This window comes from Alosa sapidissima, chromosome 20, assembly GCF_018492685.1.
Source record: "Alosa sapidissima isolate fAloSap1 chromosome 20, fAloSap1.pri, whole genome shotgun sequence".
NCBI classification, from domain to species: Eukaryota; Metazoa; Chordata; class Actinopteri; order Clupeiformes; family Clupeidae; genus Alosa; species Alosa sapidissima.
In genome coordinates, this window is record NC_055976.1 from 32,094,267 (window position 1) to 32,120,107 (window position 25,841).

Below are 25,841 nucleotides of genomic sequence, written 5' to 3' on the forward strand. Positions count from 1 at the left end.
TGCCAACATGCTTAATTAAGTTTATGGGCTTAGAGTTTGTGATCGGTCTCCAAGAGGGGGAGACCGTGAAAACCGCCTCCTGCAGCGAGAGGCTTGGTATATTTTTAACTTTAACACATGTATCCCGAATGGGATGAATGAAGATTTGTCACTAAGTTGTTTCCTATGAATTCATATGTGGATTGTATGTTCACTTTTAATATGTTCAATAATCTTTGTATTTAACATGTTTGAAACATTAGTGACATTATTGGAATGTGTATCACTTTAACAGCATTGGCGGGTGTTCATATGGGTGTGTTAATGGGTGTGGGTATATAAGATGGGCTACATTGTTACCTTGTTGCACGCTGAAGAAGGCACACGGCAAAACACATATGTGCAAATAAAAGAGTATATGCATAGTGCGGCCTCTCTCCTACTTTCCTTTATGTATAACTATCCAGGCCAGCACTCTTAAATTTTAAAAATAGACAAATTGAGTGAAGCCTGCTCCTATCCTCACTGACATAATCACATTACCTCATGAGTGTCGACTGTCCTAGCAAGATTTTACATTATCACGTTACTTCATGAGTGTCGACTGTCCTAGCAAGATTTTACATTATCACGTTACCTCATGAGTGTCGACTGTCCTAGCAAGATTTTACATTCACGTTATCTCATGAGTGTCGACTGTCCTAGCAAGATTTTACATTATCACGTTACTTCATGAGTGTCGACTGTCCTAGCAAGATTTTACATTATCACGTTACCTCATGAGTGTCGACTGTCCTAGCAAGATTTTACATTCACGTTATCTCATGAGTGTCGACTGTCCTAGCAAGATTTTACATTATCACGTTACCTCATGAGTGTCGACTGTCCTAGCAAGATTTTACATTCAAGTTATCTCATGAGTGTCGACTGTCCTAGCAAGATTTTACATTATCACGTTACCTCATGAGTGTCGACTGTCCTAGCAAGATTTTACATTATCACGTTATCTCTCGTATTTCTGCCCGTTCTGTGCTGTTAAACCCAAATGCATATGCATCACATTTCTAATGTTACTGGGACTGTGTGCATCCAAACTAAACAAGCTAAAACCAGTGGGATGTATGACATATCTGACAGCAGATACACAACTCTGAAGTGAGACAAAAACATGGCAGACATGTAATCATAGTAGATAAGCTTGCAGCATTCCAAGCATTAGTATGATTACTCTGCATACTACATCATTAGTATGATTACTCTGCATACTACATCATACTACAGCATTAGTATGATTACTCTGCATACAGTACTACAGCATTAGTATGATTACTCTGCATACTAAATCATACTACAGCATTAATATGATTACTCTGCATACTACAGCATTAGTATGATTACTCTGCATACTACATTCTACAGCATTAGTATGATTACTCTGCATACTACATCATACTACAGCATTAGCATGATTACTCTGCATACTACAGCATTAGTATGATCACTCTGCATACTACAGCATTAGTATGATCACTCTGCATACTTCAGCATTAATATGATTACTCTGCATACTACAGCATTAGTATGATTACTCTGCATACTACATTCTACAGCATTAGTATGATTACACTGCATACTACAGCATTAGTATGATTACTCTGCATACTACAGAATTAGTATGATCACTCTGCATACTACAGCATACTACATCATTAGTATGACTACTCTGCATACTACATTCTACAGCATTAGTATGATTACTCTGCATACTACATCATTAGTATGATTACTCTGCATACTACAGCATTATTACTCTGCATACTACAGCATTAGTATGACTACTCTGCATACTACATTCTACAGCATTAGTATGATTACTCTGCATACTACATCATAAGTATGATTACTCTGCATACTACATCATTATTACTCTGCATACTACAGCATTAATATGATTACTCTGCATACTACATTCTACAGCATTAGTATGATTACTCTGCATACTACAGCATTAGTATGATCACTCTGCATACTACATCATACTTCAGCATTAGTATGATCACTCTGCATACTACAGCATTAGTATGATCACTCTGCATACTACAGCATTAGTATGATTACTCTGCATACTACATCATACTACAGCATTAGTATGATCACTCTGCATACTACAGCATTAGTATGATTACTCTGCATACTACAGCATTAGTATGATCACTCTGCATACTACATCATACTTCAGCATTAGTATGATCACTCTGCATACTACAGCATTAGTATGATCACTCTGCATACTACAGCATTAGTATGATTACTCTGCATACTACATCATACTACAGCATTAGTATGATTACTCTGCATACTACATCATACTACAGCATCAGTATGATTATTTTGCATACTACAGTTGCAGCATTCCAAGCATTAGTATGATTACTCTGCATACTACAGTTGGAGGTTCGCATTCTATGCTGTTATGATGGCGCAAAAATAAACCTGGCACACTTCACAGCATAAACTACTGTTAGCCACATAACATCTAGAAGCCTGACATTAGCAAAATTAACTTACAACATGCAATGCCCACTTTGTTAGGAAACAAGCAAACACCTAAACTTAATTATGCATTAACAAACACTTAATTCATCATTATTAAGTATGTTTTTAACATTACTTAAGGATTAACAAATATCCCTTTCCCCATTAATAGAGTCTTATTTAGTAGGTGTTATCGGTGCATTTCTTTTGTTATAAATAATGAATTCCTAATGTGTACTGTACATACTGAACTCATGATGAATTCATAAGGTACAAGCAGTAAACTAATTCAGCTGTAGATACCACAAGAAGGTTCACTTGTCACAGACACAACACATCATTGCACACAGTACTGTCTGTCTACCAGCTGGGACAATAAGCCTAAAAGATGAAGTCTGAATAACATTGCATTGCCAATTGCAGTTTACCTAAAGTAACATTGACCTAATCTTTAGCTCATTATGAATTCATCATGTGTTTAGTATGTAAACATAAGGAATTACGAATTTGTTTACTGTTTGTACCTTATGAATTCATCATGAGTTCAGTATGTACACATTAGGAATTCATCATTTATAACAAAGAAGAACACACTGATAACACCTACTAAATAAGACTCTAGTAATGAAGAAAAACATATTTGTTAATAAATGAGCGCTTCCCAAGCCCCCCTGCCTACCCAAGCCCCCCTGCCTTCCCAAGCCCCCCTGCCTACCCAAGCCCCCCTGCCTTCCCAAGCCCCCCTGCCTAAATGAGCGCTTCCTTTACGGGGGCGCCCCCTGACCACCTTCTACACCCCTGTTTGTAACTCTGCACCCCGGAAGACAGGCATACCACAGGTAAGTCCACCATACAGGCACAGTGGAAGCAATCCCACAAGACACACAAGAAATCCCCCAACTGCCCCGACGTTATGCTTTGCACCACAGACCATTAAGCCATACCATAACCGCGTTCTTCATAGACCATAACCGCGATCTCCATAGACCATAACCGCGTTCTCAATAGACCATTAAGCCATACCATAACCGCGTTCTCCTTCGGACACGGCATGCTCAATATACAAATGTTTTTCTACCTTACATACAAAGGCCACAATACAATGCCATTTTCAGTAACGCTCCCATGCGTTACTCTATCATGCGTTACTCTATCAGGGGTGCGTTACTCTATCATGCGTTACTCTATCATGCGTTACTCTATCATGCGTGCGTTACTCTATCAGGGGTGCGTTACTCTATCATGCGTTACTCTATCATGCGTTACTCTATCAGGGGTGCGTTACTCTATCATGCGTTACTCTATCATGCGTTACTCTATCAGGGGTGCGTTACTCTACCATGCGTTACTCTATCATGCGTTACTCTATCATGCGTTACTCTATCAGGGGTGCGTTACTCTATCAGGGGTGCGTTACTCTATCATGCGTTACTCTATCAGGGGTGCGTTACTCTATCATGCGTTACTCTATCATGCGTTACTCTATCATGCGTTACTCTATCAGGGGTGCGTTACTCTATCATGCGTTACTCTATCATGCGTTACTCTATCATGCGTTACTCTATCAGGGGTGCGTTACTCTATCATGCGTTACTCTATCGTGCGTTACTCTATCAGGGGTGCGTTACTCTATCATGCGTTACTCTATCATGCGTTACTCTATCATGCGTTACTCTATCAGGGGTGCGTTACTCTATCATGCGTTACTCTATCAGGGGTGCGTTACTCTATCATGCGTTACTCTATCATGCGTTACTCTATCATGCGTTACTCTATCAGGGGTGCGTTACTCTATCATGCGTTACTCTATCATGCGTTACTCTATCAGGGGTGCGTTACTCTATCATGCGTTACTCTATCATGCGTTACTCTATCAGGGGTGCGTTACTCTATCATGCGTTACTCTATCAGGGGTGCGTTACTCTATCATGCGTTACTCTATCATGCGTTACTCTATCAGGGGTGCGTTACTCTATCATGCGTTACTCTATCATGCGTTACTCTATCATGCGTTACTCTATCAGGCGTTACTCTATCAGGGGTGCGTTACTCTATCATGCGTTACTCTATCATGCGTTACTCTATCAGGGGCATCGCTCCCATGCGTTACTCTACACGTCCAATGTGGCACATCATACTTCATTTTGCGACCTGGTCCTGCTTCCTAACTCAAAATGCTGACCTAAAAACTCGCACCAAGGCAGCAATTTTCACTTCCTTTTTAGACAGGTAATGAAGACGTCTCCAAGGTTTCTTCCTGGAATATGGGAGTTTTTCCTTGCCACAGTTGCCATATGGCGTGCTTGTGGGGGGTAAGAGGGTTAAGGCTGCCAGTCTTATGACGTCATTTTCTATATTTTTGATATGTTGCTGAGCATATCATAAACAGCAAAGAAAAGTGATTGATAATGACTGACTGACTACTATTGTGTTACATGCTTCAAATGTAAAGCACTTTGAGCTGCATTCTGTGTATGAAAGGTGCTATACAAATAAAGCTTTATTATTATTATTATATTATTATTATTATTATTATTTATTTATTATTATTTATTATTATTTATTATTATTATTTATTATTATTATTATTATTATTATTATTATTATTATTATTATTATTCTTCCTGTGAATTTTGTGTGATTTTGATCTAAAAACAGTTATGGAGAGGGAGCACATCACACCACACATGGAGAGAACATCAAAGAAACACAAGGCATCCACTGAAACCTGACCTCATCAGGTGAACAGAATCTGGAGCTAGCAACAAAAACATATCAAGAAAATAACATAATGATCAGATATCAATCATTAGTCATTAGTGGTTCCTGGTAAGGAACAGGACCGGGACAATCATTAGTGGTTGCACTATTCAGAAATGACAGAGCACTATGGACCACTTCTCTCTCACTGTGAGCCATGGCAGATAGGTGGGGGAGGAGTCAGCTGGCAGGTGCTGTAATGCTGGTGCTGATACGAGCTCCATGTTGCTGGCTTGACCTATGTATTTAGCAAGATAGGCCTTGTCTTACCTCACTTGACCTATGTATTTAGCAAGATAGGCCTTGTCTTACCTCACTTGACCTATGTATTTAGCAAGATAGGCCTTGTCTTACCTCACTTGACCTATGTATTTAGCAAGATAGGCCTTGGCTTACCTCACTTGACCTATGTATGTGTTACACATTTTCACCTACACATGAATTTAAACAGTTAAAAGAACATGGTGAAAAGAGCACAGACAGGTTCATCCCTATCCCTAATTTGAGTTTCAAACTAAGTGTAAAGTGTGAGATCTACAGATCTTTCATATTAAGATTCATGGGATGCCACAAGACACGCTGTGGCTGTGGCATTGGTTGGCTTGGTCCATTTCACAACAAAGTCATACTGTCTTTCTTCAGGAAATGTTAATATATCTTAGGTAAAGGTGGAAATATTTACCTGACCCCGTTTTATTTTATTATTTTTCTTATCATGAATAAACACAAGCACCCAGATTTGACTTCAATTTTCCCTTGTAAGTTAGTTAGATCACAGATACATTACATAGAAGAGAAGAGTATAAATATTCTGCATTGTACATATAAAATGTAAGTGGTGTCAACTCACATTTATAGTGTGTTATTAGCAAGGCCGTCAGTTTGTTTTTAGAAGTGGTGGGGACAATAACCATAAGCTTGAGTGTGGTTTAAAAAGTGCAGGGTACCCTTATGTAAGCTATTCATCCATTCAACGCTGCATTACAATATGCTCAACAGTAGTGTTGCGCAGGTTAAGGTTTTTTAACATCCGCACCCACCCGACCCGTCAGGAGAGTCGATCTGCACCCACTCGACCCTCAAAAATATGCACTGATTAACTACCCGAACCGACAAAAAAAAAACAATGTGCCTATAGCCTAGGCTATCCTTTGCAGTTCATATTGAGGTAGAGACAATGCATTATTATTAACTAAACACTAAAACAAGAAGAATTTGCACTGTAGGATATGCTTCAACAAAAGGCCTTTTCACACAGAGATCACGCTAAATTTGCGGGAAGAGGAGACGTCTTTTTGCCGCAACGTGTGTCTGAAAACGAGGTGATCAGCTATTAATGTGACGTGCAACAGGGGCGTGTAGAGTGATAGTCGTAGGCCTTATTATGCGTGGGCCTTCAGATGCAGCAGGTGTGTGATTTCCAAAACCATGGCGGGAGAACCGACTGCACTTTGGTTAGCTTGCATTTGCTTTGCTGTTGCTTAGAATGTTAGATTCTTGCAATAGATGTCTTCAGACAATAAAAAGTAATTTGGAAGGGAAATTGAAGAGAAGAGTTGCCCCCTGCGTTGGCCGTGATTCCCCTTTGAAAATCAGAGGTTCACAGGCTACTGTGGCCTTGGTCAGTGGCGCCGCCAGCCGTAATCCTGTACGCACTGTGCGTAATTTATTCATGAAATCCTTCAATATTACAACAATAAAAATAGCTTGTGTACTGTCTTAATTGAAACATGCTTCGCGCACAAATGATAGCCTAGGGCAAAGAGAATGGACATCTCAACATAAGGATACATTAGAAGATGATGATTGGTGTAAACTTTGTCACACGACGTGATAAGCAGTTCTGGCGCTTAAAAACGCAACTTTCCATTCAGTCATAAATCATTCAAGCGTAGGCCTAGTGCTCGTCATGAAAAGAAAACAGCAGCTTAATATTTTTCAGGTGTTTAACAGTAGGCCTAGGCGCACTGTTAGCAGTTATGCCATAGGCAGTGAGATTATTAGGCATTGCATCCTGTCGATCTGTTTGGAACATCGCAGTTCGGGTTGATAAGATTCAGTTAATGCGAGTATGGATCGTCTCAAAGTTTGGAACAACCAAACAGCAGAGTATGCAAAGCAAATCCTAATTGTTTGGTTACCATAGCTGTCTTTTCTCTAGGCCTGGGCCTATCGGAAATCACGACATAAGCTCATTGGTTTCTTTTTTCTTTTCTTTCTTGTTCGCGTGTTGGGTGAAGCGATGCATTTAAATCAATGTACACCAGAGTCGATATGGCCAGCCCTGATCTGCTGCTCTGTAAAGGTATTTCTGTCCCACCCAAATTTGCTGAACTACTTGTGAAGTAGCCTATTCATCACAGACATCACATGTATCACACGAAAGAGCCTTTTCTCAGCTTTTAAACGATGTTGGTGGTTAGTTGTTGTGGTAAACGGTTCGCGAGAAAAGTAGCCGAACTTTATTTAATCATATTTTCTGCGCCCGTCTCCCTACCCATTCATCTTGGCTTCGCAAACTTTCCCTCAACACATGACACACCATATATCAGAATAAACAGCAGACCTTACCGAACACAAAGGTGCAATTAATGTTCCCATACAGAAAAAAAATATATTGAAATTAATTTTAAAGTGTCAAAAATATATGTGGCATATATTCCAAATACATTGAAATATATTTGCATTGTTGTTCACTTATATTTATCATTTTGAAATATATTCTGAAATATAGCAAAAATATATGATGTTAAGTGTGAAATATATTTACATGTATAACATGTAATGTAAAATATATGACAAAATATATGGTCATAAAATGTTTAGCTTGCTAAATGGTCGAAAATGTATTTTGATTATAGTAATTCCCTTTTCCCCTATACACAACAGTATATCAGCTCTATTATGACACAGCTATAATAAATACTGTAGGCCTATTTAACTGCAATGTAAAATGACAGACTATTAGGCCATATTAGGTGGCACCTATACACTATAAGTGCAAATAGATTTTTTTTTTTTTAAAATCTTTCCTGAAGTCGTTTAATTATTGAAAATATGCACAATATTTATGATGCATAACAGTGACACTCCAACAGTGAAGTGCACTTAAACAATAGATAGAACTCACACTGCATACACACACTATTAAATAACTATTAAATTCTGTAAAAGTGTTTCATATACAATATATACATTTATTGTACATGTATATACAATATATACATTTACAATAGCCTCTATATACAATACATATTATACAGGATGCCACTGTGATTTAGCACTCCCTGGCGCATCATTTCTTGGAACAACTCATCCAACGCTTTTTTATTTACAGTATAGGTCGGCGCAAGCTTAACTCCGTGGCAAATGAACCAGCGTAGTAATATTTGTGCGTGCTTCGTCCTTGTTGACTGTGGGCCAATCATGTGTCGCTATGATCTCCAACTTCAAACTGAAGATTCTAGAGCTCTAGGATCCTTGCTTCCAACTGACAACTCACACATAACGGTCGTTTGTTAGCTCTAGGTTAGTTTATTTGCATGTAAGTTAACGCTGCTTTGTGTGGTTCTGATGGCAAGAAGAGGGAACGCGCGGGATTGTAGTACAGCTAGAGAACCACCGCGAACCACTAGAGACAGTGTTGTTGTGGTTTCTTGTTTTCGTTATCATAACGTTACTTTTCCGTCACCCTCATCTGATATAATAATGTAATGCCTGGGTTGAGTGGACTAAAGACACAGATAAGGGGAAGCACAGCATCACCCCTATAACCAACATCAGGGGATTCGATTTGGATAAATGGATGGTTATTTGCTGTTGAGTGGCAGGAGGGCAAAACCGCTCCAAAAGGTGGATGGCCAGTCTCAAGCAATCGTGAAAAAAATTGCAGGTGAGTTTTTTTAGTTCATAAATCATAACATGTTCAGGTTAAATTGAAGATTAAATGCGTTTGCCCCAACGTTAACGTTAGTGTTGTTAACGTTATTTCCTTGGAGCCTACTTTTGCAAGCTCTCCCTGGTGTGAAGTTCATGTTAGCCTGTGCTGACTTAATTTTTAAAAATCTTTACGGCCATGCATTTTTCAGATCGACGTGAATGTCATAGCTTTAATGGCGGATGAAGAGCTGGGTCAATATATCGATAGATATGGAGGCCGACTTGCTCTTCGAACAACAGTGAGACAGTGAAGTCGGCTCTGATGCACAGGGTTCGAGAAAAAATAGAAGGAAGAACCTCCGCCAACAGCGACACAGCTGTAGGTAGACCTGTCGGCAATAGATATGCCGTGAAAGACACTCGGCGGGTTGAAATGGGATGGCTTCACGTTCAGAAGGGTGAGTGTCACCAGGTCCGAACCAAAGGTGGAGGTGGAACACGGCACCTGTCTGTGCAGAAAACGGTAACCGTGGCAGAGCTGCTAGAGATAAAGATTTATTCTTCCCAGATGGACACTCTGCCAAAGGACCTATTGCGAAGTTCGATTTTGACATTCGTGATTTCAGCCAGAAGTCACTACCTCTTGATTGCACCGTAAGCCAGCTGTATGAGAAGACCAAGCTGCGAACGCTGCGCGTTTACACATGCTCCCGGGATAAAGACACCCCAATCATTCTCTCGGATGCATCCTCAGACTTTGAGCCCACCGATGAGAGGCCAGTGAAGGTAGGCACATTTCTCTTCAACCACATTCTGTTTAAAAGCATATTGTGGCAAGCATTAAACACAAAATGGATGACATGGAATTGGATGACATGGAATTTAATGGAAACTTGATTTATGTCTCTGTACTGGGTATGTGTTTATGTGTTTATGTACTATTAGATAACTACAGCCACTGACAAAAGTCTTGTTACCCCTTTAAACATTTTGTTTTTTAAGCAAAATACACACACACTTGGAGTTTTGTTGAGAAAACAAACAAACTGGGACCATTTCAGTAGCTCAACTAACAGGCCCATTTTAACAATGAAAAGTGTGCTTTTATCAGTGCAAAAGACACTTGGTGACAAGGGTGACAAGTCTTTTGACAGTATTTACTTCTCACAGCATTTTGGTGATATTCTGTGTTGAATTTGGGGAAACCAATTGTTGTTTCAGTTGTCTTGAGCTATTGAAATTGTCCTAGTTTGTTTGTTTTCTCATCAAAACTCCAAAAATGTGTATATTTTGCTTAAAACCCAAAAATGTCTAAAAGGGTGACAAGATTTTTGTCCGTGATTGTACATGTAGGCAGTGTATGCAAAGCTGTCTGGACATCCACCCATCCATCTATCCACTACTGTAAATGCCAACTCACAATGAGGTTAGAAAGAGTGTGTCATGGTTCTACAAGCCCATTATTTGCTGATCTGCTGATTTCTACAGAACAAAACCAGGAGACGTCATCACAAGAGGACTGAAACTACAAAAGAGAATCCCCAAAGAAATCTTCTGATTCAGATGCAGCACCTACTGACTCAGTCCAGGAAACTCATGAAAGCGTAAGCTCCAGTACATATAAGCCTACCACATTTGTACTAACCCAACCTGAGATATGGGTAGCATGGGAGATATGGGAGATATGGGTAGTCTTGGGAGATATGGGTAGTCTTGGGAGATATGGGAGATATGGGTAGTCTTGGGAGATATGGGAGATATGGGTAGTCTTGGGAGATATGGGTAGTCTTGGGAGATATGGGAGATATGGGTAGTCAAATGTTGTGTTATGAAAGCTTAAATCAGATCATGCATTAAAGGAGAATTCCGGTGTGATATTGCGGGTGCCTCGGGCATCGGCCTAGCCATGCAAATAAAATAAAACAAAAATAATTCTGTGGAAATGCATGGATTCCAGTAGCAGCAACTGATCCCTTATCATACCTGTTCATTCGTACTCGTTGCTCGACTTATCGTGACTAAATTCAAGATGGCGGCGAACGGTAAACTTCCTGAAGGTACTGTCTGTATAAATCGTCTTGTAAATAAACTACCAGTGCTTTTTCAAAGTTCAACTTCTCAATGTCTCGTTTTAAATGTCAGGGCCCTCGGAAGTCTACCAATGAAGTGTGGAGCTACTTTGAGCCTCGTAAATGGTGTAAAACAGTGATTTATTTGCATGGGTAGGCCGATGCCCGAGGCACCCCCTTTGAAAACCTGTTGGTAGCATCGGCTAGATGAGCCGAGATGAGCAATGAGACATACGTTCACACTCGGTATCATGTTTCAACACACTTTAGGTCAATATCACACCAGAATTCTCCTTTAAGTAAGCTTAGGTAATAATTCTGTGTTTGTTCTGTTTTTTTGGTTGATTACCATCAGACAGGAGAACCAACCAGGCAATCAAGACCAGCCCCTTGTGAGATTAGTGACATCGAAGTCCTGCCTTCACTTTCTAATGATTGTTTAATGCTTGCGTCAAATGAACATGGAGACCAGTGCAGTTATGAGGTGGATTCCCCAATTGCCCTTGCCATCCATGCGTCTCTCGAAGACTTTGAAGTACAGTTTGGAGGTGTTTGTGCTGGTGATGATGGTGATGCTGGTGATGAAGACTCCACCCTTCCTTGGAATCATTGTGACCTCAACAGTATGCAGGTATAGTGTTGAACAAAGTTATTGCTAATAGTGATGAAACATTTTAATTGTCCCTATTGAGTGATTGAGTCATTACGTCAGGGTCAGGCTTTGCCTCCCCCTCGTTCATTAATACCGTTTAACAGGACACCTCGGCGGCCATTATCACTTACTTAATAGCCACCTACCTGCCAATCAGAAAAGAGTATTTCTTCTCTCTTGGTCAGGGGTAGGCAACCTCTAAAAATGGTAGGCTTTCTCTAAAAATTGAAGTCATAAAATATTTCTAACAATTTCATATAGTCGTTAAGCTTCAAGCTGTCCCAACACATTAACATTTAGTGAAAATATTATACTGTACAATGCAGAGTATGGCGTGTATGCCATATGCCTGAGGCTAATGAAGATAGAGAGGTCTAAACTGATTTCTTTTAAATGGTTCCGATATATTTGATAAAGATGTTTAAACTGATTTCTTTTAAATGGTTCCGCTATATATACGGCCCCAGACAAATTTATTTTTATTTCTGGTCAAAAAAATGGCCCTTTCAAGAGAAAAGGTTGCCGACCCCTGCTCTTGGTGATAATCATCATTTTTTCTATATGATAAATTGTTGTATTTGCTGTATGATAAACTGGATTGTCAGTCAGTAATTAATTTTCTGTCAGTAATCTAACTTATTTAATAAATCAATAATCTCATCTAATTGTTTTTTGTTCTAGCAGCATTCTACATTTAACGATGGACCTGCATCATCAAACAGTCTTACAGCATCACCAGATCAGTCTGAGAAAGAAGTCCTGTATGTGGAATTAAGGCGAGTAAACATAGTTCATGATGTCCTTAATGTCTTCATGGATCCAAGAGTACTGAATGTTAATCTGAAAATGGAGTTAATAAATGAGAAAGCTGTGGACAGCGATGGTGTGTCAAGAGAGGTGTATTCCGCCTTCTGGGAACACTTCTTGGAACAGTGTGAGGGGGAAGAAGAGAGAGTTCCCAGACTACGACCAGACTATTCTGAGAAGGAATGGAAAGCAGTTGGTAGAGTCTGGTTGAAAGGATACTTGGACCACGGCATCATGCCGATCAGACTGTCACCAACTTTTGTTCTTGCCTGCTGCCAAGGAGTCAGCTCAGTGGATGAAGAACTCTTGATGACGTCCTTTGCCAGATTCCTGTCAGTGACTGAGAGACTATCCATTGAAAAAGCAATGCAGGGCAGCATGGATGAGAGTGATGAGGAGGAATTACTCGACCTCTTCTCACGAATGGGCGCACACTGCCTGCCCTGTAAAGAGAACCTAAAGGCTACCATTGTAACAATGGCACACAAAGCTCTTCTTCAAGAGCCGAAATTTATGATTGTTTCCAGTCCAGTATTCACACTGCTTTGCCAACTCCCATAACCAAAGGCCGCCTAATGGAACTCTATGAGTCTAAGAGACCAACCAACAGGAAAGTGGCACAGATGATTAAACCGTCAAATGAAAGCTTAAGTACACAGGAGCAGGCAGCCCTCAACCACCTACTACGATATGTCAGAAGCATTGACCAAAAGAAGCTAGAAACCTTTTTGCGCTTCTGCACAGGGTCCACTGTGCTGTGCAAAGACAAAATTGAAGTAACTTTTAATAAATTGTGTGGTTTATGTCGCAGGCCTGTTGCACACACTTGTGGAGCAGTACTTGAATTACCATGCACCTACAGCACATACCCCGAATTCCGAACAGAATTTGACTGTGTATTGTAATGGATATAAGAAATGTGACAGTTTTACTTATTTGTTATTAAGCATCAATGCTTGTTATGTAATGTACTGACACATGAGTTTTTGCAGATTTGCATTTAGCAGTTAAATACACTACACACTGTTGCTGTTCATGAATGTTTGGAAAGTGATTATTAAGATAAATGTTTGTTATGTTATATTTATGTTATGCCTTTTCAGGGAAGCTGTTATTACTGTACAATACTGCAGAATATAGCACATTCACCTGTTTCACATTTTAATGGCAAATACTAGGGGTGGGCGATATGGCTGAAAACTGTATCACGATATAAGTATTTCATATCAGTCGATATTGATAATTATTGATTTAAAAAAAAAATCTATTTCAGATAAGGACCAGAAGAGGGAAAAAGTTCAATTTAAACACTTTTATTTTAAACTTAGCCTTTCTCTGATTTTAATCACCTCAGTTATCAATCAAAGCAAACAGGGAAAAGAAATAGAAACACAATCATGAAAAACACACAAATGTCACACAAATAAATAAATGTGCACATAAGTCTGAATGAAATTTTTGGCTCATGTCCCCTTAGGGGCTCCGTAAGGAACAGCTGCCGTTCGTTCAGGTTTCATGTCAACAAATAATAGTAGGCTAACGTTGAAGGCGCAGTCAGAATTCCACAGGAGATCACGCTAGTTTGTGTTTATGTTTAAAGGAACCATATGTAAGAAATGTATTTTCAGTGATATGTCACCAGACATTAAGAAATCATGTTCATTTCAAATACTTATATCACTGACAACAGTAGTCCGGCCAGGATATTGTCATTTAAAATGTGAAGTTGCAGCCCTCAACTGATGTTGATGTTGTCATGTTGTGTTTTGGCCGGATGCGCCACCCTCCACCTATTTACTAATCACGAAGTCAGTAGTGTTTCGGCATCCAGATCCGGTTGCCAGCTCTGCCAGTCAGGGGGGAGGGGATACACCGCTCTACAGTAATTTGAAAGTGATTGCAGTACCAGTTTTGGCCACAATCTTACATACGGTTCCTTTAAGTTTATTAGCAGACGCAATTTTGTGCAAGAAAACGTAGCCTACATTATGTTAACCCAGGAACCAAATTAAACACGCCAGCGAGATAGCTCGCCACCTTCAGTAGCCTATTCCCAGATAAAATCCACGCATTGTTTCGTTTTTGTTTGTGATACAGGCAATGCTTTCAAGCCGTGTTGCTAATACCTAGGCTGTGAAACTAAGGTCTAGCTAGCCTACTGGTGGGTTTAATTGAATTTGAGTAATAGGATACCATTTACATCTGAGATAGTTTGTAATTCCTGTAGAGCTCACCAAAATTATAGATATAAGACACTTATCTGCTATAATCCAAGATAGTTTTTCTTCGAGTTTTTGAGCGTTTATTTTACCAAATGACATGGGAAACAATTAATTTCATCCACATATTCTTATGCACCATGCACAACAACGCTACTAAGTTAGCTTAAAACCGTGAGAATCAAGCAAGCCGTCACGGCATTAAAGTGACAGGCACTCAATTCGACTTGCACAGCACCAATAATGACATGAAAGAGAAGTCTATATAGTTTATACAGTGCTGTGCAAAAGTTAAGACACCCATGCTGAAATTGACTAAAGGGAGGAATAAAAAACATACTTTGCCTTTTGTCTTAATGCCTAAATTAAAAAACAGGACATCAATTTTTAATGTTAATTATCAATTAATAATATTATATAAATAAATGTCTTAACTTATGCACAGCACTGTATATTCTAAATAGTAATAGTTTGAACAGTGACCTACAGTGTACTGTTGTACAGTGGCTAATTATTAATAATGTAAATGAAAAAGGTGAAAGAAAAACATGAATAATCCTGTTCAAGTACTGCAATAATCATGCTTTGTAAATGCTTGTGTTGATAGTTATGTCATAATTTGTAACTCAATCTGTCCATTTCTTTCACAAAATCCACCAGAAATCACCATTTCAGGAATATTTTTTTCAAATTGTTTTTTTTTGGGGGGGGGGGGGGGGGGGGGCTTCCTACGATCAACAGCACTGCTGCTGACATGGCTATACACTGTAGTTCTCTGGTCTGGTCTGGGAAGGACCACCCCACAAATGTAAGAAAAACTTTTTTACAACATGACATCAGCTATATCAGTGGTTATCAAACTTTTTCTGTCATTCCCCACTTTGGAGGTGGTCAAACTTGATTTTGATAGAGTATTCTTTTGAAACTAATCTGGACTACTTTTCAATCCCCAAAAGACCAACATTTATGCAGATTTTTGCAGGCACAGGACATACCTGAGTCAGATAAGGCAGCCAAGTCAGCAACGTGTTTTTAGATTAATGTTATTTAATGGTTCTTTTACAATTCATTTTGGATTAATTGATGTCCATACATATCAAGTAAATTATTATATAATAATATTAATATTGTTAACCACAACTCATTATTAAGCTACACTTCTCCCTTGCCTCCGCTCAGTTGAAGTCTACAAAGATTAAGATTAACAATCCAGTTCTCACTCACACTCTCAGGATTTGGGGACAGTTTAGAAAACATTTTAATTTACATGGCATCTCATTCAGGGCACCACTACTACATAATCATTTGTTTACACCCTCAAAGCTTGACTTAGCGTTCAGAGCCTGGCATTCAAATGGCATACACTACATACAAGACCTTTACGTAGATGGGGTATTTGCCTCTTTCAGTGAGCTCTCAAAAAAATTTAACCTCAAGAACTCTGATTTTCGTTATCTTCAGATAAGACATTTTGTTCAACATAATTATCAGGCTTTTCCCCATTTGGCCCCCCCAACACCGCTGGATGAACTACTAGCCATAACAATACCACATAGAGGCGCCATCTCCCTCATTTACACCTTCATAAGCAACATAAACCCACAGACAGTAGCTAACATAAGATCATCTTGGGAAGAAGACCTGGGTTTCAGCTTTTCAGAGGATGAATGGAGCAACATTTTGAGACTGGTGCATGTATCTTCATCATGCTCCAGACACAGCTTGCTACAATTTAAAATTGTTCACAGATTGCATTACTCCAAGGTGAAACTGGCAAGACTCTTCCCCTCTATAGACCCTTTATGCGAAAAGTGCTCCAGCTAGCTTGATACACATGTACTGGGCCTGCCCTTGCTTGCAAACATTCTGGGAGGCGGTATTTACATCACTCAGGGACGCTTTAGGCATTGCTATTGAAATACATCCAGTCACGGCCATATTTGGGACCGAACCTGATGACTCCCACTTCCTGTGGTCAGGAAGATCCCAAACAGTGGTGAGATTTGCAACCTTATTAGCCCGACGCCTTATCCTGTTGAACTGGAAAGGCCCAAAATCTCCATTTTGGCTTGATGGCTTAAAGACATCATGTATCATTTAAAGTTAGAAAGGATAAAATACTCTCTCAGAGGAAACGTGGGAGAATTCTATTCCACCTGGGGGGCTTTCATGGATTATTTTGATGAGGTTTCTGCAGTAGACTGGGAAGAGGAGTAGGGCTGCCTTGTGTACAACTAAATGACTTACCTGTATTTAATTATTATTATTTGTGTTACTTTTTATTTATTTATTTTTATGTATGCCTCTTTTTATGTACATTCTTCTTTTTTTTGTATGTATGTGGGGTATACTCTATTTTTCTCTTTTTGATTGAGGGCGGCAAGATGTAGGTTTACTTTACTCCAAATATAAACTTGTACGGATAGGTTATGAGGATGCATGGGGACTGGGGAGGGTGGGGGGTGGGTAGAGGATATGTGTGTATGTATATTGTGCTGTATATTTGTATATTTATGTACATGGCTGCAATGTGGCGCTTGTGGTGCTGTTGGATTGTACTGGGGCAATTCCGCGCAAAACTATCACATCCGTAATACCAACACAATGCCATGGTATTTAGTTGCCGTTATGGATGTGACAGTTTTGTGTTTGGAATTGCCCACTGACACATTTATATGACTTTGACCACCCCATTTCAGTCAATGAAAGGGATATATTGCAGGACTGGTGTATTACACGGCATTTATTTTTGCTAGGTGTACCTTCTAAAGTGGCTGGTGAGTGTACATACACAAAACAATATGCACATAATAATAATGAAGCAAAAAATCACCGTCTCAGATGGCGTCCTTCTGTCAGTACACTTTCATGCCGTGCACTGTGTGCTTGCTTGTAAGGTGTGTGAATTTCAACATAATAGTGTCGTCTCATATCGAACACCAACTAAGTGCACTTAACGAAAATGAACATTTAACATTTAAATGTAACTTTATTACGGTCCTTAACAGCCATGGCCAATTTATTAATTTTGACTGAGTTGATAGTGTTTATTTCCACGTAGGTTAAAATTGGGAAGCATGTGCTATGCAACAAAAATGCCTGGAAGACAGCAGTCCATGCGTCAACTGCAACAGCTATGGTCCGGACCCTTCTGCAAGGGGTGTTTCCAATGGATGTCCTCTTTCAAAGTAACCTCAAAGGTATTGTTTCCTTTGTTCATATAGGCATTAAAAAAATAAAATGTATTTATCTCAAAAGAAGAAGGGGGGGGGAGACCTTTATCATATGCTGTTTAGTGCAGTATTAGTCTGAGTGAACAAACTACACCAAAAACAACCCTAATTAAATCCCAGAAATATTCTTAATACTTTGTCTTAGGTGGAAAATCCAGAAGGGATGAGACTGACCAGCAGCGGGAAGCACTGGACTCAAAACACCATCAGTGTTATTTTTGGTGAGATGCCAATTGATTTACTTAACATTCAGTCAGGTGGTGATAATGTTATAATGTGAAATGTGATGTAAACACATTTACACACTCAGTTGCCAGTTTATTAGATATACTGTATCTAGGAAACAAATGCAGTTGCTAACTATGCTTTTGGGAAATGCTGATCACATCTAATAGCTAAACCTAAACAAAGTGTCTATCCTTCTACCCACAGACGCAGTGTTGAAGAAGTTTCCACAGAAGTTTGACAGCTGTCAACTCAAACATAGCTGAACTCAGATTTAAAATGAAATAAATAAAAATGTAAAAAATAAATTGAAAATGTTTGTTTGTGAAAATGTTAACTTTTTAAATTGCAAAATATATTTCAAATGAAACAATTTGCAAAAGTAAAAAAAAAATATGTTGTTAGTAAATATATTGACATATAAACTAAAATATATTTTCAAAAAAATAAAAAATATATTTACATATATTTAACTAAAATATATTTATTGGGCCAATTTCGAATATTTGCATATATTCCAAAAATATATTTCAAAATATATTCTGAAAATATATTTCAAATATATTTCTTTTGTGTATGGGTAAAGTTTTAATTAAAGTTTAAAGTCCAGAGTAATCCGGTTTTCAATTTGCAGCAATGTCTATATGCATGTCTCCAACTTTGGGGTTCACAATGTGTTTAAATTGTTCAATAGGCCTACATGATTTTATAATCAGAGGATATACATATAGGGCAGACCGACGCTCATGAGTTCATGCTTTGTTTTATCGCTGGATTTTAGGATAGCCTATTATGGCAACCGATTGCATTCCAAGCTACAGTCAACTCTAGCAGGCATTAAATGACTGGAGGGTCGGGTGGGTGCGGATCGACTCTCCGAGTGGGTGGGTGCTAGGGATGGGCATTCGATAAAATTTTCTTCGTCGATTGTCGGGAGAATTAACGATCGACTATCGATTAATCATTAATATTTTTATATTAAAATGCATTATTTATTTAACTTTTTATAAATTCAAAATGCAATAAAAAAATACAAAAATACAGCGTGTTTTTTCTCAACGACATCTTTAATACAAGAACATCTTGTGGCAGTTAAACTGGACGTTCGGTTGAACTTGAAGATAATGCACTGCTGTGCTCTAATGTGCGGAACCTGCAGCTGCGAGCCGGCTTTCGTAAAGAGACCCTCGTTTGTTCGAAAATAATAAAGAATAATAAAGAATAATGTTAAACAATAAGTTAACCAAAAACATAATAATACTTAGATCTGACAGGTTTTTTTCAAAATCTAACTGAAAACTATCCAAGGTAGGCTACGGAGTCGAGAATGGAGAGGGTGAGAGATTAGCCTTCATAACAATTAATTAGGCTACTTAACAAACTAAGCCTAAAAAAATAACTAGTAGGTTAACTCACATACAACTTCAGGATCACTTTACTTATTTTTGTTGAGAAAGATAAGCATGTTGACATGATCTGGGGTCAGACGCGACCGCAACCTGGTGACCGTCAGTCCAGCCGCTGAAAACACCCGCTCTGAGAGGACGGACGTAGCCGGGATGCACAGGTACCTCCGCGCTAACTTGGCCAGCTCGGGGAACCTTATTCCGTTCACTTTCCACCAGTCTGTCGGGGCGCAATCCAGGGGTGGGGGAGTCTCCCTCAGAAAGTTATCTAGTTCTGCTTTGATGCCAGCCTCACATTGAGTGGTATAGTGCTCCCCAAGGAGTCGTGCCATAGCAGAGGACTGGGAGGCCGCGACTTCAGTGTTTGCGCTCCCCTCGTCCGTGTCAGAAAACGCAGCCTCGTCTCCCCCAGCCTGTGGGATAGCCGCCCTACCGGTCTCCACTGTGTCTCCCAGTTCAATTAGTTTCGCATTAGCAGCCAGTCTCTGTGTTGGTGTAAGAAAGCCCAGGTGCTTGTGACGAGGGTCCAGCATTGATGAGATCATGGGGACGAATGACACAAACTCATCAGACTGTATATATGGGGGAATCAATAATCAGACAAAATGCTGTATATAAATAGGTAACACAACGCAGATAATAAGCAACTATGCATGTAATTAGGTATATCATGTAAACTAAGATAAAACGTTTGGCTTACATTCATTCGCTTGATGAGGTCTGATTTGATTTGTCTTGAATTCGATGAGTCTGGGCCCGTCTCCTTCACTGCGTATGAGGTGGATATTGATGAGGCCGAAGGTGATGGGATAAGTGTTCGAGATGGAGACGTCTTTCTCTGCAGACATAATGGCGGTGGCACATTTAAGTGCTGATAGCACAGGCTGTGTGTCCTCCATGAGCTGCCAGTACTCATCCTTTAACTCCAGGATCCTGGCATCTTGAAGCTTGGTCACGGTTCGGTCCGACAGCACAGCAGCAACAGCCCACCGCTGCTCCACCAGCCGATCAAACATCTCACACAAGTTCCACCGTGTTTTACACGACTGGATAAGCCGGTGAGTTGCGAGGCCCATTTGCTCCTGTTTCTTTTGGAGTGCTTTGGTTGCTGCGGTGCTGTGATTAAAGTGGCTAACGAGTTTACTAGCCGCTGATATTACCCGATACATATACAGGGCAAATCCATCATTTATGGCCAACTGGAGGGTGTGTGCAAAGCAGGCAACGGAAATCCAGAGCACTCTGTTGGGACTGTTGGCAGCAACAATATTGGCGGCGTTGTCATGAACGCATGCAATAACTCGGTCTTCAAGTCCCCACTGCTCAACAGCTCCTTTCAATTTCTCAGCGAGGTGGTCAGCTGTATGCCGGCCTGGCAGACTTTCTGTGAGCAGGACCGCTGAGTTCATCTGGTCATCACTGATGTAATGGCAAGTGATGGTGATGTAGCTCTCAGCTGTTAAAGCTGCTGTCCAGCAGTCTGCAACTCTCTCAGCTGTTAAAGCTGCTGTCCAGCAGTCTGTCGTAAGAGCAACTCTCTCAGCTGTTAAAGCTGCTGTCCAGCAGTCTGCAACTCTCTCAGCTGTTAAAGCTGCTGTCCAGCAGTCTGTCGTAAGAGCAACTCTCTCAGCTGTTAAAGCTGCTGTCCAGCAGTCTGTCGTAAGAGCAACTCTCTCAGCTGTTAAAGCTGCTGTCCAGCAGTCTGCAACTCTCTCAGCTGTTAAAGCTGCTGTCCAGCAGTCTGCAACTCTCTCAGCTGTTAAAGCTGCTGTCCAGCAGTCTGCAACTCTCTCAGCTGTTAAAGCTGCTGTCCAGCAGTCTGTCGTAAGAGCAACTCTCTCAGCTGTTAAAGCGGTCCAGCAGTCTGTAACTCTCTCAGCTGTTAAAGCTGCTGTCCAGCAGTCTGCAACTCTCTCAGCTGTTAAAGCTGCTGTCCAGCAGTCTGTAACTCTCTCAGCTGTTAAAGCTGCTGTCCAGCAGTCTGTCGTAAGAGTAACTCTCTCAGCTGTTAAAGCTGCTGTCCAGCAGTCTGTCGTAAGAGCAACTCTCTCAGCTGTTAAAGCTGCTGTCCAGCAGTCTGTCGTAAGAGTAACTCTCTCAGCTGTTAAAGCTGCTGTCCAGCAGTCTGTCGTAAGAGTAACTCTCTCAGCTGTTAAAGCTGCTGTCCAGCAGTCTGTCGTAAGAGCAACTCTCTCAGCTGTTAAAGCTGCTGTCCAGCAGTCTGTAACTCTCTCAGCTGTTAAAGCTGCTGTCCAGCAGTCTGTCGTAAGAGCAACTCTCAGCTGTTAAAGCTGCTGTCCAGCAGTCTGTCGTAAGAGTAACTCTCTCAGCTGTTAAAGCTGCTGTCCAGCAGTCTGTCGTAAGAGTAACTCTCTCAGCTGTTAAAGCTGCTGTCCAGCAGTCTGTCGTAAGAGCAACTCTCTCAGCTGTTAAAGCGGTCCAGCAGTCTGTCGTAAGAGCAACTCTCTCAGCTGTTAAAGCTGCTGTCCAGCAGTCTGTCGTAAGAGCAACTCTCTCAGCTGTTAAAGCTGCTGTCCAGCAGTCTGTCGTAAGAGTAACTCTCTCAGCTGTTAAAGCTGCTGTCCAGCAGTCTGTCGTAAGAGCAACTCTCTCAGCTGTTAAAGCTGCTGTCCAGCAGTCTGTAACTCTCTCAGCTGTTAAAGCTGCAGTCTGTCGTAAGAGTAACTCTCTCAGCTGTTAAAGCGGTCCAGCAGTCTGTCGTAAGAGTAACTCTCTCAGCTGTTAAAGCTGCTGTCCAGCAGTCTGTCGTAAGAGCAACTCTCTCAGCTGTTAAAGCTGCTGTCCAGCAGTCTGTCGTAAGAGCAACTCTCTCAGCTGTTAAAGCGGTCCAGCAGTCTGTCGTAAGAGTAACTCTCTCAGCTGTTAAAGCTGCAGTCTGTCGTAAGAGTAACTCTCTCAGCTGTTAAAGCGGTCCAGCAGTCTGTCGTAAGAGTAACTCTCTCAGCTGTTAAAGCTGCTGTCCAGCAGTCTGTCGTAAGAGCAACTCTCTCAGCTGTTAAAGCTGCTGTCCAGCAGTCTGTAACTCTCTCAGCTGTTAAAGCGGTCCAGCAGTCTGTAACTCTCTCAGCTGTTAAAGCTGCTGTCCAGCAGTCTGTAACTCTCTCAGCTGTTAAAGCTGCTGTCCAGCAGTCTGTCGTAAGAGTAACTCTCTCAGCTGTTAAAGCTGCAGTCTGTCGTAAGAGTAACTCTCTCAGCTGTTAAAGCGGTCCAGCAGTCTGTCGTAAGAGTAACTCTCTCAGCTGTTAAAGCTGCTGTCCAGCAGTCTGTCGTAAGAGCAACTCTCTCAGCTGTTAAAGCTGCTGTCCAGCAGTCTGTCGTAAGAGTAACTCTCTCAGCTGTTAAAGCTGCAGTCTGTCGTAAGAGTAACTCTCAGCTGTTAAAGCTGCTGTCCAGCAGTCTGTCGTAAGAGCAACTCTCTCAGCTGTTAAAGCTGCTGTCCAGCAGTCTGTCGTAAGAGTAACTCTCTCAGCTGTTAAAGCTGCTGTCCAGCAGTCTGTAACTCTCTCAGCTGTTAAAGCGGTCCAGCAGTCTGTAACTCTCTCAGCTGTTAAAGCTGCTGTCCAGCAGTCTGTAACTCTCTCAGCTGTTAAAGCTGCTGTCCAGCAGTCTGTAACTCTCTCAGCTGTTACAGCTGCTGTCCAGCAGTCTGTCGTAAGAGTAACTCTCTCAGCTGTTAAAGCTGCTGTCCAGCAGTCTGTCGTAAGAGCAACTCTCTCAGCTGTTAAAGCTGCTGTCCAGCAGTCTGTCGTAAGAGCAACTCTCTCAGCTGTTAAAGCGGTCCAGCAGTCTGTCGTAAGAGTAACTCTCTCAGCTGTTAAAGCTGCAGTCTGTCGTAAGAGTAACTCTCTCAGCTGTTAAAGCGGTCCAGCAGTCTGTCGTAAGAGTAACTCTCTCAGCTGTTAAAGCGGTCCAGCAGTCTGTAACTCTCTCAGCTGTTAAAGCTGCTGTCCAGCAGTCTGTCGTAAGAGTAACTCTCTCAGCTGTTAAAGCTGCTGTCCAGCAGTCTGTCGTAAGAGCAACTCTCTCAGCTGTTAAAGCGGTCCAGCAGTCTGTAACTCTCTCAGCTGTTAAAGCGGTCCAGCAGTCTGTCGTAAGAGTAACTCTCTCAGCTGTGCTCAATTCTTTTAACAGCTCCTGCTTCCGTTCTTCGTAGCGATTTTTTACTAGTCTGGTGATGGTTCGTCGTGACTGAATGTGATATGCTGGTTCCAATAAATGTATCAGGTCTCGAAAACCTTGACCTCAACAATACTTAAGGGCAGCATATTCATTTCAATTAACTTGCAGATCCCTTTTGTCATTTTCTCTGCTCGCCGTGCATCGCAGCTCCTGCATGAAAACGCAGAGGTGATGCTAGGTTGAGACGCACTGTCACCGACATTGACCAGGGTCGGATGCACTTTGTTTAAGTGGAACATCATTTGAGTACTGGCCGTGCTGTACTTATACACGGCATCGCAGCGTTTGCAGTGAACTAATTCATTTTTTTAAATCAAAATGGTCCCACGCCACACTACGCCATGACCTCTTCATGATTAGGCCTACTTTTGAAATCGCAGGTAACTAGTATTGCGTCAACTATTGCCCCCTGTGGTAAAATGTTTAATTGCTGCCACACAGTGAAATTAATTCCATTGCTTCAAGACCCACACCCCGCAACGCAACCTGCATTAGTTTAATCGACAACAAATTAACGTCATCAACGAAATTTTTAATGATCAATTGTCGATCGTCGATTAATCATGCCCATCCCTAGTGGGTGTGGATGTTAAAAAACCTTAACCCGCGCAACACTACTCCACACATATCCAGGCAGGTGTGCATGCTGTGAGGATGTCATTGTGCGCGCCTATCGCATGGTTTAGACTCGATGATTTCGGTATGTGGGGATTTTTTCGGTCGCAATTGGTTTGCACATTTTTAGAAGTGGTGGGGACAAAATTCTAATTATAAATAGTGGTGGGGACATGTCCCCCCGTAATCTACGCGTATGGTTATTAGTGGTGTCAATTCACATTTGTAGTGTGTTATTAGTGTTGTTAGTGGTATCGGTGTTGTTAACTCACATTTGTAGTGTGGTATTGGTGTTGTTAGTGGTATCGGTGTTGTTAACTCACATTTGTAGTGTGGTATTGGTGTTGTTAGTGGTATCGGTGTTGTTAACTCACATTTGTAGTGTGGTATCGGTGTTGTTAACTCACATTTGTAGTGTGGTATCGGTGTTGTTTCCAGGGGGTATGACGGTCACAAGGCCATATACACTTCTGTCGATGATCAGGACTAAACTCACAACAACTGTAGGAACACCTGGCAGGAGTAGACAAAAGACAACTGAATATGGACGGACACACATCAGGGATGGATATTAGCCACCCACCCCCCTCCAAATGCGGGTAGTTTTGTGCGCTGGCGCGTGAATTTGGTCAACTTACCAGCCACTGTGGCGGGTAAATAGAGCTACAGTGTAGCATACCACAAATAAAACAGCCGGTCTAATTTTCATACTTATTGACGGTTAAAAATGAGAAAGTGTATGTAGGGATCATGTAACGTTACCAGCCTATAAGGGTAAATCACGCTGATTTGAAGTTATCTACAACAACTACCAATGAGCCGCCGCCCACAGCATAGCTTATAGTCACTGGGACAGTGCTTCACTCTTTGCCATTAAGAAACTGTCGCTATGCTTTCATGTGCCACTGCTAGCTTATTTCAGGATGAATGCATGAATATACGTAAATCTAGTGAGATCTGTGGATCTGCGTTGTATCTTCACAGACTAATATTCTCACGCGAATAGTTCTCTTTTGAAGTGGCCCCTATAGCTATTTTAATCCAGCCCACGACACCTTCACGGAAAACTATATGACACACTGTTATTTAGACCTATGAGGCAGACAGGCGGACATCTCCACACTCATTTGTCGTGGTTGAATCTCACAAACTTTTCATTCAAGAAAGTACAATACAGTACCGTATATCATAACACTAAGGTGTAAAGCATTCCCTTATACAATTAGCCGTTCCAGAGTAAGCCAGTTTTGAAATTGAAGCAA

The 25,841-nt window shown here is 40.9% G+C and overlaps 1 protein-coding gene and 2 long non-coding RNA genes across 4 annotated transcripts in view; 2 read left to right on the forward strand and 1 right to left on the reverse strand.

The window, feature by feature from the left end:
* Nucleotides 1-25,841, reverse strand: part of LOC121694725 (adhesion G-protein coupled receptor G5-like) — an 84,260-nt gene that overhangs the window by 3,979 nt on the left and 54,440 nt on the right. The window contains exon 10 of the mRNA XM_042075017.1: nucleotides 24,987-25,092. Coding sequence (XP_041930951.1) covers nucleotides 24,987-25,092 — 106 coding nt within the window. The remainder of the gene's footprint in view (nucleotides 1-24,986; nucleotides 25,093-25,841) is intronic.
* On the forward strand, nucleotides 8,620-13,966 carry LOC121694726. Of its 2 annotated transcripts, XR_006025872.1 has the most exons (6): nucleotides 8,620-9,166; nucleotides 9,363-9,611; nucleotides 9,722-9,939; nucleotides 10,642-10,757; nucleotides 11,578-11,853; nucleotides 12,559-13,966. It is a non-coding gene; the product is annotated as an uncharacterized LOC121694726 (long non-coding RNA). The 2 variants fall into 2 exon arrangements; XR_006025871.1 differs by having other exon boundaries at nucleotides 8,621-9,166; nucleotides 9,363-9,939.
* Nucleotides 17,452-18,638, forward strand: LOC121694727. Its single transcript, XR_006025873.1, has 3 exons — nucleotides 17,452-18,100; nucleotides 18,279-18,354; nucleotides 18,566-18,638. It is a non-coding gene; the product is annotated as an uncharacterized LOC121694727 (long non-coding RNA).